Here is an 18,829-nt window from a genome sequence, read left to right on the forward strand (position 1 = left end):
CCGCAACAGGCAGTTTGCTTGGTAGGTCGTCAGTTGATTTGGAAGGGGAAACAAGTGAGTGTGTACAGCTCTCTCAGACATCGATAGCACCAACGTTGGATGAAGGCAACATCATGTCTCCGCCTGCACTTTCCTCACAAACCTGCATTTTTACAGGGACACCCTACTCAACACCGTCTACACACAGCAGCCAGATCTCTGTCCCTCAGATGTGGTCAAATAAAAGGCCATTTCCTGCGACCCATGACAAAGCTAAGAGGTTGACTCTATCCCTCTGTAAGCTCTTGGCTACCGAAATGCTGCCTTTCCGCCTAGTGAACACACAGGATTTTAGAGACCTTATGTCTGTCGCTGTGCCCCAGTACCAGATGCCTAGTCGCCACTACTTCTCTAAGAAAGGTGTGCCCGCGCTACACCAGGATGTCGCACACAACATCACCGCTTCCTTGAGAAACTCTGTGTGTGAACGGGTGCATTTCACCACCGATACTTGGACCAGTAAGCATGGACAGGGACGTTACATGTCGCTGACTGGGCACTGGGTAACTATGGTGATAGATGGTGAAGGGTCTGCTGCACAAGTCTTGCCGTCCCCACGACTTGTGTGTCAATCCTCTGTCTGTCCAAGTTCCGCCACTGCTTCTGCCTCCTCCACCTCATCTGGGTCCTCCACCTCCGCCCCAAGCCTGCCTGGTCAGGCCACCAGCGTTCTCACTGCGCAGAAGGAATCACGCACCCCTCATTACTATGCTGGCAGCAGAGCGCAACGGCATCAGGCGGTCTTTAGCTTGACATGTCTTGGGAATAGGAGTCACACAGCTGAGGAGTTGTGGTCAGCTCTGCGGTCAGAGTTTAATAAATGGTTGTCTCCACTCAACCTGCAGCCTGGTAAGGCCGTGTGCGACAATGCTGCAAACCTGGGTGCGGCCCTTCGCCTGGGCAAGGTGACACACGTGCCTTGTATGGCTCACGTGTTGAACCTTGTTGTCCAGCAATTCTTAACACACTATCCCGGCCTAGATGGCCTTCTGACCAGGGCACGAAAACTGTCTGCTCACTACTGCCGTTCAACCGCCGCAGCTGAGCGACTTGCATCTCTCCAGAAGTTTTTCGGCCTGCCGGTTCATCGCCTGAAATGCGATGTGGCGACACGCTGGAATTCGACTCTCCACATGTTACAGCGACTGTGGCTGCACCGCCGAGCCCTGGTGCAATACGTCATGACGTATAGCCTGGGCCAACGAGATGCAGAGGTGGGGCAGATCACCCTGATGGAGTGGTCTCAGATCAAGGACCTATGCACCCTTCTGCACAGTTTCGACATGGCGACGAATATGTTTAGCGCTGACAATGCCATTATCAGCATGACAATTCCAGTCATTTACATGCTGGAGCACACGCTAAACACTATTCGGAGTCAGGGGGTGGGACAACAGGAAGGGGAGGAACTACAGGAGGATTCATATGTGCAAGGGACAACAACATCACCAAGGTCCAGACGTTCATCATCACCAACGCAGCAGGCATGGGACCATGGGGGACAGGGATCAACAAGGGCGCATAGTAGCAGGCGAAATGTTGAGGAAGCTGCAGGAGAACATGAAGAAATGGAGGACGAACTGTCCATGGACATGGAAGACTCAGCAGATGAGGGAGACCTTGGTCAAATTTCAGTTGAAAGATGTTGGGGGGAGATGTCAGAGGAAGAAAGAACGGGTAGCACCTCTATGCCACAAACACAGCGTGGACTTGGTCCGCATGGCTGCGCAAGACACATGAGTGCCTTCTTGTTGCACTACCTCCAACATGACCCTCGTATTGTCAAAATTAGAAGTGATGATGACTACTGGATTGCCACACTATTAGATCCCCGGTACAAGTCCAAATTTTGTGACATAATTCCAGCCATAGAAAGGGACGCACGTATGCAGGAGTATCAGCAGAAGCTGTTACTCGATCTTAGCTCGGCTTTTCCACCAAACAACCGTGCAGGTGCAGGGAGTGATTCTCCCAGTTGTAACTTGACAAACATGGGACGGTCTCGTCATCTTCAACAGTCTACCCGTACCAGTAGGACTGTATCTGGTACTGGTAACAGCAATTTTATGGAATCTTTTCATAATTTTTTTAGACCCTCCTTTGCAAGGCCACCAGAGACAACAAGTCTGACACATAGTCAACGGCTGGAGAGGATGATACAGGAGTATCTCCAAATGAACATCGATGCCATGACTTTGCAAATGGAGCCTTGCTCATTTTGGGCTTCAAATCTAGAATAATGGCCAGAGCTCTCCAGTTACGCCTTGGAGATTTTGTCGTGTCCAGCTGCCAGCGTTGTCTCTGAATGTGTCTTCAGTGCTGCTGGGTGTGTGCTGACAGATAAGCGCACGCGTCTGTCCAGTGACAATGTGGACAGACTGACGTTCATCAAAATGAACAAGTCATGGATCCAGAAGGAATTTACTACCCCTGTGTCATCCTGGGGAGAGTAAATGCTTGTGGATTTAGAATGTGCTTGATGCAAATCAAAACATCCTGTTTGTAACTAGGGCACAAGTGCTGCCACTGATAAGGTGTCTGTGTGGCCCAATTTTTTGAAAAAAGGGAGACTCCGCTTGGAGTAACCCTTGCTTGCTGTGTTTTTTAAAAATGATCCAAGATGAACAGAGCTGGGATAAGGAAAGACTTTGCTACCTACCCCGGTGTCATCCTGGGGACAGTTAAGTATGGCGTATTTTTGAATGTGCTTGATGCAAATCTAGCTGTGAAGTGTACAACTAGGGCACAAGTGCTGCCACTGAATGGGTGGGTGTGTGTGGGGCACAATTTTTTGAAAAAAAAGGGAGACTCCGCTTGGAGTAACCCTTGCTTGCTGTGTTTTTTAAAAATGATCCAAGATGAACAGAGCTGGGATCAGGAAAGACTTTGCTACCTACCCCGGTGTCATCCTGGGGACGGTTAAGTATGGCGTATTTTTGAATGTGCTTGATGCAAATCAAAACATCCTGTTTGCAACTAGGGCACAAGTGCTGCCACTGATAAGGTGTCTGTGGGGCCCAATTTTTTGAAAAAAGGGAGACTCCGCTTGGAGTAACCCTTGCTTGCTGTGTTTTTTAAAAATGATCCAAGATGAACAGAGCTGGGATAAGGAAAGACTTTGCTACCTACCCCGGTGTAATCCTGGGGACAGTTAAGTATGGCGTATTTTTGAATGTGCTTGATGCAAATCTAGCTGTGAAGTGTACAACTAGGGCACAAGTGCTGCCACTGAATGGGTGGGTGTGTGTGGGGCACAATTTTTTGAAAAAAAAGGGAGACTCCGCTTGGAGTAACCCTTGCTTGCTGTGTTTTTTAAAAATGATCCAAGATGAACAGAGCTGGGATAAGGAAAGACTTTGCTACCTACCCCGGTGTCATCCTGGGGATGGTTAAGTATGGCGTATTTTTGAATGTGCTTGATGCAAATCTAGCTGTGAAGTGTACAACTAGGGCACAAGTGCTGCCACTGATGGGGTGTCAGTGTGGCACAATTTTTGGAAAAAAGGGAGACTCCGCTTGGAGTAACCCTTACTTACATTGTTTTTAAAAATGATCCAAGATGAACAGAGCTGGGATCAGGAAAGACTTTGCTACCTACCCTGGAGTCATCCTGGGGACGGTTAAGTATGGCGTATTTTTGAATGTGCTTGATGCAAATCTAGCTGTGAAGTGTACAACTGGGGCACAAGTGCTGCCACTGAAGGGGTGTTTGTGTGGCCCAATTTTTGGAAAAAAGGGAGACTCCGCTTGGAGTCACCTTGCGGTGTTTTACATGATTTTAGAAGGGCATGCCATGCCTATATCTGTGTGTCCTCCTCTTTTTCTTCGTAACGCTGTTTTGTTTTCACATGAGAATTTGTCCTTGTCACTTTCCCATGTGTTTGTGTTGTGTTGTGAGTTGTTTGTCACCTTTTGGACACCTTTGAGGGTGTTTTCTAGGTGTTTTTATGTGTTTGTGATTGCCTGCCATTGTTTCCTATGCAGTTCGAGTTCGGTTCGTCGAACGTTCGACGAACCGAACTCGAATGAGAGCTCCGTTCGGCGAACCGACCTCGAGCCGAACCGCGACCGGTTCGCTCATCTCTAGTATTGAGGGTCTCTATGGTGTCACTGTATGCCCCCTATTTTTTTCTCAATGGTAGATACAAAGATGTAGATAAACTCTTTTCACTATCTTGAATCCTTCCATTTCCTGCAAAGCTGCTCATCAGGCAAGAAATCAGGCAAGAAAAAGTGTCTAACCACATAATAAATGTAGTGTAAAGTGGGGGTTTTTTTGCAATTTGCTCCGGACTTTGTTCCCATTTAGTGCAGTTTATTCCCCGCACCCCAATACCTTTATTGCACGGAGTCTGATGCTTTTAAAATCTACAATAGTAATAAAAGAGAAATTATTAAGCACTTTGCTAATATACAGCATGTAATGTGACAAATACAGAACGTTCCGGCAATAATATCTCATTAATATTTATTAGTAGTAAGAAATGACCTGTAAGAATTGTATCCTACAAACATATTAATATACTTAATAATATTTAATGATGTCCGTGTTTTTTCCTCTAGGTGTTGAGAGAGAATCCCTAGATTTCGGCAGACAGGTGAGTCACTTCTTCCAGATTTATTTGTCTTGCGTTTCTTTGGCCTTCATTTTTGAGGCAGTTGTACAAATCGGTAAAGTCATGAGTCCCAGAATACGATGATGACTGGAGCCGGCCAGACGTCAATGTAGCTGAATGCAGCAATTCGGCAATACAGCTCTAGACGCCAATGACAGTTCAATGTATGAATGAGGATATTTAGTACACTGAACGAGAGAAACATATTGGGAAACCGCATCTTCTACGAATCATTGGTGGAACCTCTTTGTATATTGTCTTCATAGTCTCATTTTTTTGCCAAGCTTGAAATGTACATGGAAATCTACCTGCAGTATAAGGACAAATAGTGCTATTAGTGACAGAACCTTGAAGATTAACAAATATCTCAATTTTATCACAACCATGTGAGTCCTTGGAAAGGTCTTGTCAACCTTGAAATGTTCCAATTGATTTAGAGTTTTATGGCACCTATAGTGACCACTGGAGATGAGCGGGCTGAAATTCGGTTTGGCCAGTTCAGCCGGACTTTTGATAAAATTCGGTTTGGGACCCGGACTTCATCTGAACCCCCAATGAGAGTCACTGATTGGCAGTTGGGCTCTCCACCCACATACAGCCAGACATAAACAGAGCACTTCCACTACATCCGATCATACTGCTGTTACCCTCAGTGCGAGTCAATCAAACACTGCAAGCGACTCTCACTGGGCTGAGCACTGAGTGCACCTGAGCACAGCGATGCTCGAGTGAGTGGTCAGCATACATAAAGCACCCAAATTTGAACAATGATTTTTTTTTTTGTAGTACAAACACCTAACTTTTCAAATTTGCTCATCACTAGTGACCACATACACACTGGCAACAAAATAGTAACTTTTATGGCCTCTCTAGGCCCTCTCAAGCCAGCATGGCTCAGATACTCTAATAGAGCATGGCAGCAACGAAACACACAGGGACCTTCAGGCCTCTTGTGAGAACATCCAAAGCCACAACACAATATATCATCTACTGTACACTAAAGCACTTAAAAAACGAACAGCTGAGATTCTATCTGCATTTTGGTGGGTATCACTCAGTCCACATAGACTTGTGAACAACCGCATATAGACTGTAATCAGGGGAACATTAAAGGTAGCTAGCACCCCAGGCAGTTAGAGTTCGTACCGTACCCCTCCCCCAGCACCCAATGTATCATATGATATGTCACATGATGTTTTTAGGGGGTCGTGTGTGATATGTCACGTGATGGGCACACAGGTGCTTTAATCTACATCTGCAGATGTCCTGAGACACCATCCTAATTTTTTCCCTTATGTATAGCACTAAAAATAACAATAGAGGATACCATCTAATAAGGGATGGTGCTATACATAACAAGAGTAGATGCTATGTAATAAAGGGCAGCACTATATATAGCAAGAGAGGACGCTATGTAATAAAGGAGAGCACTATACAAAACAAGAGCTCACCTTAAGTAATAAGGGACAGCTACATTTTTTTCCTTATGTACAGCACTGTAGAAGATATCATGTAATATGGAACAACACTATACATAAGAGGAAATGCTATGTGATATGAAACAGCGCTATATATAACAAGAGAAAATGCTATGTAACAACAGACAGTGCGGGAGAAAAAAAATAGGTGACTCAAAGTAATACAGCTTCATACATAACAAGGGGATGCTATGTAATAAGACGCAGTATTATATATAACAATAAAGTATACTTATTATTATTATTATTACTATGTACTAAGAGACAGTGCTATGTATAACAAGAGAGTATCCTATATTATAAGGAAAAGTACTATACATAACAAGAAAAACTCTATATACTAAGGGATGGCATTATAAGGCAAGGGTTTTTTTTTAAACAAACAATAGTATTAGGCTCATCATTTCTTTGCAAGTAAAGCTGCATTTACATTGAAAGATAATTGTGAACGAATGTTCTTAGCATTATGTACTGTATATGGACATAAGCATTCTTTGTATATATACATCATATAGGAGATATATATACCACTAGAAATGACTTGGGATGGTGCATTTTCCTTAGTATTAAAAACTTTATTGCATACAATTAAAATTAAGATTATTTTCCATTAACATACATATGTGTAAACAATAGGTCATAAAGATTTCACACTGGATATACCACTATACCACCATGTGAGGTCTTGCTGCATACTGTAATAAATCACCTATACCTAGCCAGTCCCTGTTAGTTTATGGGGAACTAACATTAATTAGTGTTAAAACATCCTAATGTGGGATGCATTTTAGTAATTACATTCTATTCTGTGTTCTTCCCTCTTACTGGATGCTAATGAGCACTGCTAGTGATCTATGGGTGAGTTGTTACGATCATGAAAAATTCCAAGACAGCGCAGCTGTTACTAACCTGGATGGGTCGTGATGTGGTTGTGCTGTCCTTAGTCCCGACGCGCGTTTCCCACTTCTTCAGGGGACGTGATCATATAGGAGATGCTGAAACTGCTGTTTACATCACATAAGATACAATGAAACTGATGTAGAGTGCCTACAAGTAGTCTTCAACCCCCTGCAGATTTAGCAGGTTTGATAAGATGCAAATAAGTTAGAGCCTGCAAACTTCAAACAAGAGCAGGATTTATTAACAGATGCATAAATCTTACAAACCAACAAGTTATGTTGCTCAGTTAAATTGTAATAAATTTTCAACATAAAAGTGTGGGTCAATTATTATTCAACCCCTAGGTTTAATATTTTGTGGAATAAACCTTGTTTGCAATTACAGCTAATAATCGTCTTTTATAAGACCTGATCAGGCCGGCACAGGTCTCTGGAGTTATCTTGGCCCACTCCTCCATGCAGATCTTCTCCAAGTTATCTAGGTTCTTTGGGTGTCTCATGTGGACTTTAATCTTGAGCTCCTTCCACAAGTTTTCAATTGGGTTAAGGTCAGGAGACTGACTAGGCCACTGCAACACCTTGATTTTTTCCCTCTTGAACCAGGCCTTGGTTTTCTTGGCTGTGTGCTTTGGGTCGTTGTCTTGTTGGAAGATGAAATGACGACCCATCTTAAGATCCTTGATGGAGGAACGGAGGTTCTTGGCCAAAATCTCCAGGTAGGCCATGCTATCCATCTTCCCATGGATGCGGACCAGATGGCCAGGCCCCTTGGCTGAGAAACAGCCCCACAGCATGATGCTGCCACCACCATGCTTGACTGTAGGGATGGTATTCTTGGGGTCGTATGCAGTGCCATCCAGTCTCCAAACGTCACGTGTGTGGTTGGCACCAAAGATCTCGATCTTGGTCTCATCAGACCAGAGAACCTTGAACCAGTCTGTCTCAGAGTCCTCCAAGTGATCATGAGCAAACTGTAGACGAGCCTTGACATGACGCTTTGAAAGTAAAGGTACCTTACGAGCTCATCTGGAACGGAGACCATTGCGGGGGAGTATGTTACTTATGGTATTGACTGAAACCAATGCCCCCACTGCCATGAGATCTTCCCGGAGCTCCTTCCTTGTTGTCCTTGGGTTAGCCTTGACTCTTCGGACAAGCCTGGCCTCGGCACGGGAGGAAACTTTCAAAGGCTGTCCAGGCCGTGGAAGGCTAACAGTAGTTCCATAAGCCTTCCACTTCCGGATGATGCTCCCAACAGTGGAGACAGGTAGGCCCAACTCCTTGGAAAGGGTTTTGTACCCCTTGCCAGCCTTGTGACCCTCCACGATCTTGTCTCTGATGGCCTTGGAATGCTCCTTTGTCTTTCCCATGTTGACCATGTATGAGTGCTGTTCACAAGTTTGGGGAGGGTCTTAATTAGTCAGAAAAGGCTGGAAAAAGAGATAATTATTCCAAACATGTGAAACTCATTGTTCTTTGTGCCTGAAATACTTCTTAATACTTTAGGGGAACCAAACAGAATTCTGGTGGTTTGAGGGGTTGAATAATAAATGACCCTCTGAATAAACTTTTGACAATTTAAAAAAAAAAAAATAAAAAAAGAAATAACATTCTTTTTTGTTGCAGTGCATTTCACACTTCCAGGCTGATCTACAGTCCAAATGTCACAATGCCAAGTTAATTCCGAATGTGTAAACCTGCTAAATCTGCAGGGGGTTGAAGACTACTTGTAGGCACTGTATATACATCACATAGCATGCACTAAGACTGCTCTATATACATCACATAGGATACACTTAGACTGCGATATATACATCCCATAGGATACACTGTGCCTGTTGTATATACATCACTGAGGATAAACTGACAATATACAGCACATAGGAGATAATGAGGGTAACATACTGTATATACATCACATAGGATACACTGGGACTGCTGTATATATCACATAGGCAACACTGAGGGTCCTCTTTATAAATCACATATGATACATTGTGCCTGTTGTATATACATCACTGAGGATAAACTGAGACTGCTATATACATCATATCAGTTAGGGGACATTGATACTGCTATACATCACATAGGAGCCACTGAGGGTACTGTATATACATCACATAGGACACACCAAGACTGCTGTTTATACATCACATAAGATACACTGAGACTGTTGTGTACATCACATTGGATACACTGAGAGTCTGTTGTATATATCTCTTAGAATGTGTTATATGAAGTAGAAATATCAGGCCACATTTATAAAACTTTCCAGAAGCAAAACTGTCTTTTATAACAACCAATCATAGCTCTGCTTTCTATTTTAAATATCAGAATATAAAATGTAAGCTGCCCCCTGATTTGTTGCTGTGAACAGCAAAGACAGTTTTTCTGTTAGACCGTTTTGTAGTTCTACACCTAAAAATGTTATCTGTATGGAAGGGCATGGAGCCTTATAGGGAGGGTGGAGCTTCGTGGGAGGACAAGAGGGGCTTGCTAAGTGACAACTTCCTCTCTACACACTGGTGCATATACTGGACTGCCTGCCAAAAGTGGGGAAAAGTATAGATGTAACTAAGGAAGGATGGAATAGATTACAGAGCCAGAATATTGAAAATGAGTATTATATGTGCCAACACTTCTACCCTGTGCACCTCTTCCCCAAACAGCAGTGGGGAATGAGGGAAAGTCAGTATGTATTTAATCACCTTGGCCAGATGACTATGGGGGTGTATGCTTCTACATGGGGGCTGCATAATGGTATATTGGTGCACCTAATACAATATGGGGGCTACATAATACTATATGGGAGCTACATAATGCTATATGGAAGTGCATTATACTAAAGGGGGAGTGTATTATAATATATTGATGACCATGGGGAGTGTATTATAATATATGAAGGACTATGAGGAGTGTATTATAATATATGGAGGACTATGGTGAGTGCATTATAATATGTGGAGGACTATGGGGAGTACATTATAATATGTGGGAGACTAAGGGGAGGGCATTATAATATGTGGAGGACTATGGAGAGTGCATTATAATATGTGGAGGACTATGGGGAGTGCATTATAATAAATGGAGGACTATGGGGAGTGCATTATAATATGTGGGGGACTATGGGGAGGGCATTATAATATATGGAGGACTATGGGGAGGGCATTATAATATATGGCGGACTATGGGGAGTGTATTGTAATATGTGGGGGACTATGGGGAGGGCATAATAATATGTGGAGGACTATGGGGAGTGGCTCAGTGGTTAGCACTGCAGCCTTGCAGCGCTGGGGTCCTGGGTTCAAATCCCACCAAGGACACCATCTGCAAGGAGTTTGTATGTTATCCCCGTGTTTGCGTGGGTTTCCTCCGGGTTCTCCGGTTTCCCCCCACACTCCAAAGACATACAGATAGGGACTCTAGATTGTGAGCCCCAATGGGGACAGTGTTGCCAATGTATGTAAAGCGCTGTGGAATTAATAGCGCTATATAAATGAATAAAATTATTATTATTATTATTATTATAATATCTGGAGGACTACGGTGAGTGTATTGTAATATGTGGAAGACTATGGGGAGTGCATTATAATATGTGGAGGACTATGGGGGACTGTATTATAATATGTGGAGGACTATGGGGAGTGTATTATAATATCAGATATTATATTGGGATATCGGAGTATGGGAAAGCTGGGTGCGGGGCCCATCGAACTCTAGTTACGCCACAGCTGAGGGGTTCAAGAGATGAAAGTGGTCTTTGTGGGAACAACTGTTCAAATATCAAAGAAACAGAAAACAGAGAAAAGCTCAAGACCCATTATTTACTGGGGATTCTAATCCTTATTCTAGGTGGATAGGCAACTCAAAAATACTATTGAAAAACCCATCATCATAATGGACAGCAGATAATTATTATTTCTCTTTGTGTTTGGTCGGGTTTATTTTTCTTCTGCGCCTGACTTTGTTCTTCAGCCCAGTGCTATATATCATTCACCAGTGAACACACCCTATTTACATGTTTTGGGATTGTAATTTGCATAGATGATCCCAGCCTTTCCAGTTTGACTTTTTTTTCTGGAAGCAGCGACAAGCTTGAACGTGTTACGTGCCATCAGAGGTTGATGCTGGTACAGCTCGTATCACAGGGCCCAGCTGTATCTTCTGCTTGTTTTTCACATTAAAACTATGACCAATAAACAGATGCAACAGATTAGAATCAGAATGCATCAGCAGAAAGTCCCCAAATCAGGAAGGAGGCAGGAATACCGGCAAGAAAGGGAAGAAATTCAAATAGTGGATTTAATTATGGATAACATTTGCGTATCATTATACTATACAAATAATAAAATACTATGACACATGGGCATAAATGGGAGGCGATGAATTCTTAAGCGGGCTTTACACGCTGCGACATCGCTAATGCGGAGTCGTTGGGGTCACGGAATTCGTGACGCACATCCGGCCGCATTAGCGATGCCGTTGCGTGTGACACCGATAAGCGATTTTGCATCATTGCAAAAACGTGCAAAATCGCTAATCGGCGACACGGGGGTCCATTCTCAAATCTCGTTACTGCAGCAGTAACAAGGTTGTTCCTCGTTCCTGCGGCAGCACACATCGCTGCGTGTGACGCCGCAGGAACGAGGAAGCTCCCCTTACCTGCCTCCCGGCCGCTATGAGGAAGGAAGGAGGTGGGCGGGATGTTACGTCCCGCTCAGCTCCGCCCCTCCGCTGCTATTGGGCGGCGGTTCAGTGACATCGCTGTGACGCCGCACGGACCGCCCCCTTAGAAAGGAGGCGGTTCGCCCGTCACAGCGACGTCGCCGGACAGGTAAGTATGTGTGACGGCTGTTGTGCGACACGGGCAGCGATTTGCCCGTGTCGCGCAACAGATGGGGGCGGGTACCCACACTAGCGATATCGGGACCGATATCGCAGTGTGTAAAGTAGCCTTTAGTCAACATCCCCAATTTATTATATATCTTTGCTAGTTTCCTGGCTTAAAGTACTCGAAATGTTAAAAACATTTTGCACTAATAGTTGTATTTTTACACCAGTCGCGGCCAACTTTTTATAAAGCAGGCATAGATCAATCCAATAAAAATAGCCAAATAATGGCAGATTTGTGTCTCCATGTGTAACGCTCACGGCCGGTGTAATGGCAGGAAACGAGATTAGTGGACCCACTTGAACACAAGGGAAACCCGGGTTTACCCTTTAGTGGGAGGGGCTTAACTAAGTGCCCACTGCAAGGCAGACACCAGGTACCACTCACAGGGAAGTGACCGGGACTGTGGTAGCTGACCCCCAGGACAATTGACCGACCCAGGTATAGACAGGTACAAGCGGAGTGACTACTGAGGCAAGCTGGACAGGTAGGTACAGATAGAAATGGTGGGCACGGCAGGGGTACCCAGGTATTGGAAGGCAGGTACTGGAGACAGACACGGGGATAGCAAGACAGGAGCTCAGGACCTGACAACTAGCTAGTTAGCAGACTGGAGACTGACTGACTAACTAGAGGTGTTGTGCAGTCACCACTCCTAATGGGAGGATGCCTTAAATACACTGTGGCTGCCAGCCATAGTCTGAGAGGCATTCCCTAGAAATAGCACGCTGGCCCTTTGAGAGGCGAACCGGTGTGCGTGCGCATCTTAAGCGGGCTTTACACGCTACGATATCGTTAGTGTTTTATCATCGGGGTCACGGTGTTTGTGACGCACATCCGGCGTCATTAACGATATCGCAGTGTGTGACACTTATGAGTGACCTTAAACGATCGCAAAAGCGGTCAAAATAGTTTGCCGCGGAGAGGTCGTTTTGAAACAAAAAATCGTTTTCTGCTTATTAGCGATGTTGTTCCTCGTTCCTGCGGCACCACACATCGCTGTATGTGACACCGCAGGAGCGACAAACATATCCTTGCCTGCCTCCATCGGCAATGCAGAAGGAAGTAGGTGGGCGAGATGTTACATCCCGCTCATCTCCGCCCCTCCGCTTCTATTGGACGGCTGCCGTGTGACGTCGCTGTGACGCCGCACACACCTCCCCCTTATAAAGGAGGCGGTTTGCCGGCCAGAGCAACGTCGCAGGGCAGGTAAGTGCATGTGATGGGGTTAAGCGAGGTTGTGCGGCACGGGCAGCGATTTGCCCGTGTCGCACAACCGACGGGGGCGGGTACGATCGCTTTAGGTGCACTCCTAGGGGAAAGAGGCAGCAGCACATGTGGATGACAGGGGGAGTACGGGGGAGGATGCATCCCGGCCAGTGCGGGGTGGTGAGTAAAGCTATCTGCGCACTGAGCTTTTTTTGACGTTGCAGTTTTGTGCATTTCTGGCCGCTAAAAACGCACAAAAACGCGCAAAAACGCATGCGTTATTACCGCATTTTGGTGCGTTTTTGGCTGCGTTTTCCTGCTTTTTTATCTCTGCGTTTTTCTGCGTTTTTCAAATTCATTGCATGGAGGGAAAATGCAGAAAAACGCAGGAAAGAATTGACTTTTCCATTTTTTTTTTTAAGCTCAAAAACGTAGCTTAAAAAAAAAGTTGTGTGCAGACAGCAAAAATGAAAACTCATAGACTTTGCTGGGGAAGCAAAGTCATGCAGTTTTGAGCCCAAAAACGCACAAAAACACACCCGAAAAACACGCAAAAATGCTGCGAAAAACGCACTGTGCGCACATAGCCTAAAGGGTACTTTACACACAATGATATCGCTAACAATATATCGTCGGGTGCACGTTGTTAGTGACGCACATCCGGCGCCGTTAGCGATATCGTTGTGGGTGACACCAAGGAGCGACGATCAACGATCGCAAAAACGTCAAAAATCGTTGATCGTTGACACGTCGCTCCTTTTCATAATATCGTTGGTGGTGCATGCCGCTGGTTGTTCGTTGTTCCTGCGGCGTCACACATCGCTACGTGTGACATCACAGGAACGACGAACATCTCCTTACCTGCATCCACCGGCAATGAGGAAGGAAGGAGGTGGGCGGCATGTTCCGGCCGCTCATCTCCGCCCCTCCTCTGCTATTGGGCGGCCGCTTAGTGACGCCGCAGTGACGTCGCTATGACGTCGAACGCACCTCCCCCTTGAAGGAGGGATTGTTCGGCGGTCACAGCGACGTCGCAGAGCAGGTATGTGCGTGTGACGCTGCCGTAGTGATAATGTTCGCTACGGCAGCGATCACCAAATGTCGCACGAACGACGGGGGCTGGTGCTATCACTCGCGACATTGCTAGTAATCGCTAGCGATGTCACAGTGTGTAAAGTGCCCTTAAGTCGGCGTCTCTCCAGAGACTCCGGCACTACACCATGGTTACAGACCCCAAACAAACGGTCTGTAGTCAGATCCTGCACTCAAGTATTATTGTCTTCTCTCCGTCCCCTCTTCTACTCTGTAGATAAGCAAAATGAGGGGCATAAAAGTAGCCATCGGACCTCAAGTGAAAAACTCTTGTAGCCAGGGATTGAAAGAAATAGGGTTTTCATGATTTCAGTTGCCCTTGTTGGGAAGAATAAAGTAATCTGTTCTTTTTACTATCAAATTTAAACCTGAATAGGTTCTGATGGAATGCATTATAAAATGTATAAATTATATATGTCCTGGACTTTGTAGAAGAACCAGTGATGCCAGGGTTAATCAGGTGTTAGACACAGGTTTTAGGTACGTTTCACACTATCCTTGTCTACAGCTTACCTTCATTATTTGCTTATTTTGGCTCCATGTCTTTCCTGAAACCTCAATAATGTTACAAGGAAATATATATATAGTGTACGAGGAGAGAATTCAGTTCACCAAGCTGGGTCCTGTCCTATTTCCTTGGGGAAATGGGTGGGGAACGCTTGGCACAGTTTGGATTATTAGTAAACACTTTTAGAAAAGTTTTAACCTCTTCTGTGCTTTGGGAAGAAGTCACCTGTCCGCAGACATACAATACTAACAGTATGATAAGTGCAAGAGCATGAATCATATCTATAGGGCAGTATATACAACGGGAAGACTTAGGGTATGTGCTCATGGAGTCTTTCTGCTGTTTTGAGGGCATAAATTGAGCACAAATTCAAAGCTGTTGATGACTTTTGAGATTATAAGGACAATTTGAAGTTTTCACTTAGTTTCTGTTCCAAAATTGCCATGTCGTATAGAGGTGGTCAAAAGCAAAGAGTTTACAAGTGAAGAATGCTTCAGAAAATCTATTTTTTGGGGAAGATTTTAGAGCTTTTATTTTTTGAAGTGGTTTTGAAAAGTTTTTGTAGTATTTTGGGAAAGTTTTCCCTGGATGTGTTTTTTTTTGTAGTCTTTTAATTAAGCGGAGACACTAAAGCGGATATAAGAAGTCACATGCTCCATCTTCCACAGGCAAGCAACGTGCTCCGGCGAGGCCACCCCAGTAAATGACCACCAGTATTTTCTTGAAGTGGCTTCTTCTGGGAAAATTTGAGAGCTGCGCCAGAGTCTAAACGACAATAACCTTCAAGTATTTTTACAGAGAATTTTGAAGGCATTTTTCACAGGGGATCTGCTAAAAAAAATCATCCAAAACCTCTGTGCACCTAACACTAGGATGAGATCATAATTTTTTTTTTTTTTTGCTGAGGTTTTAGGCTCCATGCGAACGTTGCAGAAAAGTTGTTAACAACAAAACTGCACCTTTTGGCCAAAAAAGGCACCTTAGTCAAAAAAATGCATTTTCGGTCCGTTTTTGCTGCGTTTACGTCCCATGCGTTTTTTAAGTGAAATCAATGGCTGGAAGGGTTAAAAAGCCACATGACAAAAATGGACAAAGATTTGACATGCTGCAGTTATTTTGTCCGCAAAAAACTGCAAGCCAAAAAAAAGAAACGTGCGCACAGCATTTCTGAATTCTCATAGACTTTGCTGGGGAAGGAAAGATATAAAGTTTTTGGCAACAAACCCCACCAAAATAATGGGGCAAAAATGCGAGTGTGCGCATATCGCAGTGTGCGCATGGAGCCTTAAAGCAGAAATTCTCCAAATCTTCAATTAAAACTTGCACATTTTTTGGAGGGTTTCTGCTCTAAAAACTTGGCAAAAAAAACCTCAGTGTGAACAAGACTCTTAAGCGGGCTTTACACGCTGCGACATCGCTAATGCGGAGTCGTTGGGGTCACGGAATTCGTGACGCACATCCGGCCGTATTAGCGATGCCGTTGCGTGTGACACCGATAAGCGATTTTGCATCGTTGCAAAAACGTGCAAAATCGCTAATCGGCGACATGGGGGTCCATTCTCAAATCTCGTTACTGCAGCAGTAACGAGGTTGTTCCTCGTTCCTGCGGCAGCACACATCGCTGCGTGTGACGCCGCAGGAACGAGGAAGCTCCCCTTACCTGCCTCCCGGCCGCTATGAGGAAGGAAGGAGGTGGGCGGGATGTTACGTCCCGCTCAGCTCCGCCCCTCCGCTGCTATTGGGCGGCGGTTCAGTGACGTCGCTGTGACGCCGCACGGACCGCCCCCTTAGAAAGGAGGCGGTTCGCCCGTCACAGCGACATCGCCGGACAGGTATGTATGTGTGACGGCTGTTGTGCGACACGGGCAGCGATTTGCCCGTGTCGCGGGTACCCACACTAGCGATATCGGGACCGATATCGCAGTGTGTAAAGTAGCCTTTAGAATTCCATGACCCATTGCTTTTTTCTTATTGGTTGTTTTATTGTAAAACAGAATGTTAGGAAGAGAAAATCAACAATGAGAAACATCAATTTTCCACATGTTGATAAACAATATAGAAAAAAACTAGATAAAGGCATCCAAGAGCTCAAATTATCACCTCCACACGGAAATTTCTCTACATCTAAAAAGGCTTAGATAATATTGCATCATATATTCTCAGAACTATACATTACAAATTCCGAACCAGAGTGTGACAGCTGCATAGAAATACATGAAGATGTCCCTGTCGGGTCTGGAGATGTGCGGCCGGTCCAAGCATTGCTGTCTGATCCATACGGTGGCCTGAACGCACCCTAAGTGTATAATCTCTCCATTCCTGGCTCTCCCAGTAAGATCTTGTTCTCTCCTTCTGGATAGTTTGAGGTTTGTTCTTGTGGGATTATAAAAAGTTACAGAAGTAGTAAAAAAAAAGTAAGGTAAAGTAAAAAAGAAAAAATCTGTAAATATACAGAAAATCATATTTTTGTAAATTAAATATGTATTTTATATACGGTAAGTCTTAAGGTAAAAAAAAAAAAAAAATATATATATATATATATATATATATACAGTATAATTATCTGATATTGTCATTATGGGAACAACCTGTACATTAAAAGTATTTTTTACGATGATCAATGTATGCAAAATATATAAAAAACACCTGTATCATGATTGATTGCTTTTTTTTGCATTTCCTCAAATTATAATGAATATATAGTAAATGCTAATGCATATGTAACAATGTAGACCAAGTACAACAGCTATGTTAACAAAAAAAATTGTTACAGCTGCCAAAATGCAAAGGCCATTTTAAAAACTGTTTATGTCCTGGGTCTCGAGATGGTAAAGGTAAGCTATCACACAATTCATGCTCACCGAACTCCAGCAGCATAAATCAGGGACAATATTTTACAATTCACATGTAAGTGTAGGCTGCATCTGTGAATCTTGTGTCTAGGGAAGGGAAAGATGGTGACCCCTGAACAAACCTACCGCTGGTCCCTGGGGTCCCTCACCACCCTAGGCCTAAAACACACTTCCGCATAAAAAACGTCCGTGTGACACGGTCCGTTTTTCAGGACCGTGTTCCGTTTTTTTGGGGCGTTTTTCCGGTACATATGGCATCCGTGTGATGGCGTATGCGAGCCGTGTGCACGTGTAAAATGTCCGTGTTTGTGTGTAAAATGCCCGTGTATGTGTACGTGGAATGTCCGTGTGGAATGTCCGTTTGTGTGTTGCACAATGTCGTTGATACATGTCGGCTAACAGCAGACAGAGTTGCGCGATGAGAATGAACTCGGGTAAACTTCACCCGACTTCATTGTCATGCCGCGGCTCTGTCTGTGTTCCGCGTACTGATTAGCGGTCACCTGTGAAGGATTCACCGGTGACCGCTAATCCCCCGAGTGACTGAAGTGAGCAGCCCTCTCTCATACTTACCGCTCCCCGATCACCAGCGCGGCGAGGAACAGCTGTGCAGAGAATGCGCGACAACAATTACTTTGAATATGCCGGCCGCTCATTAATCAATCTCGTATTCCCTGCTTTCCCCGCCCACCGGCGCCTATGATTGGTTGCAGTCAGACACGCCCCCCATGCTGAGTGACAGCTGTCTCACTGCACCCAATGACAGCAGCCGGTGGGCGTGTCTATACTGTGCAGTAAAATAAATAAATAAATAATTAAAAAAAACGGCGTGCGGTCCCCCCAATTTTAATACCAGCCAGGGTAAAGTCACACGGCTGAAGGCTGGTATTCTCAGGATGGGGAGCCCCACGTTATGGGGAGCTCCCCAGCCTAACAATATCAGTCAGCAGCCGCCCAGAATTGCCGCATACATTATATGCGACAGTTCTGGGACTGTACCCGGCTCTTCCCGTTTTGCCCTGGTGCATTGGCATTCGGGGTAATAAGGAGTTTTTGGCAGCCCATAGCTGCCAATAAGTCCTAGATTAATCATGTCAGGCGTCTCCCCGAGATACCGGACATACTCCGTGTGCGGTCCGTGCAGGCACGGACCCATAAACTTTAGCGGGTCCGTGCCTGCGTGCTGCCGGCCAAAAATGGACATGTCGTCCGTGCAGAAAAGCGCACACACGTACTTATCACACG

General features: G+C 44.8%; 1 protein-coding gene across 2 annotated transcripts in view; it reads left to right on the forward strand.

Annotated features, from left to right (window-relative positions):
• Positions 1–18,829, forward strand: part of POU2F3 (POU class 2 homeobox 3) — a 227,703-nt gene that overhangs the window by 161,210 nt on the left and 47,664 nt on the right. For both annotated transcript variants that reach the window (XM_075328791.1, XM_075328792.1), the window contains exon 3: positions 4,603–4,637. In XM_075328791.1, the coding sequence (XP_075184906.1) occupies positions 4,603–4,637 (35 nt within the window). The remainder of the gene's footprint in view (positions 1–4,602; positions 4,638–18,829) is intronic.

Source organism: Anomaloglossus baeobatrachus, chromosome 11, assembly GCF_048569485.1.
Source record: "Anomaloglossus baeobatrachus isolate aAnoBae1 chromosome 11, aAnoBae1.hap1, whole genome shotgun sequence".
Taxonomy (NCBI): domain Eukaryota; kingdom Metazoa; phylum Chordata; class Amphibia; order Anura; family Aromobatidae; genus Anomaloglossus; species Anomaloglossus baeobatrachus.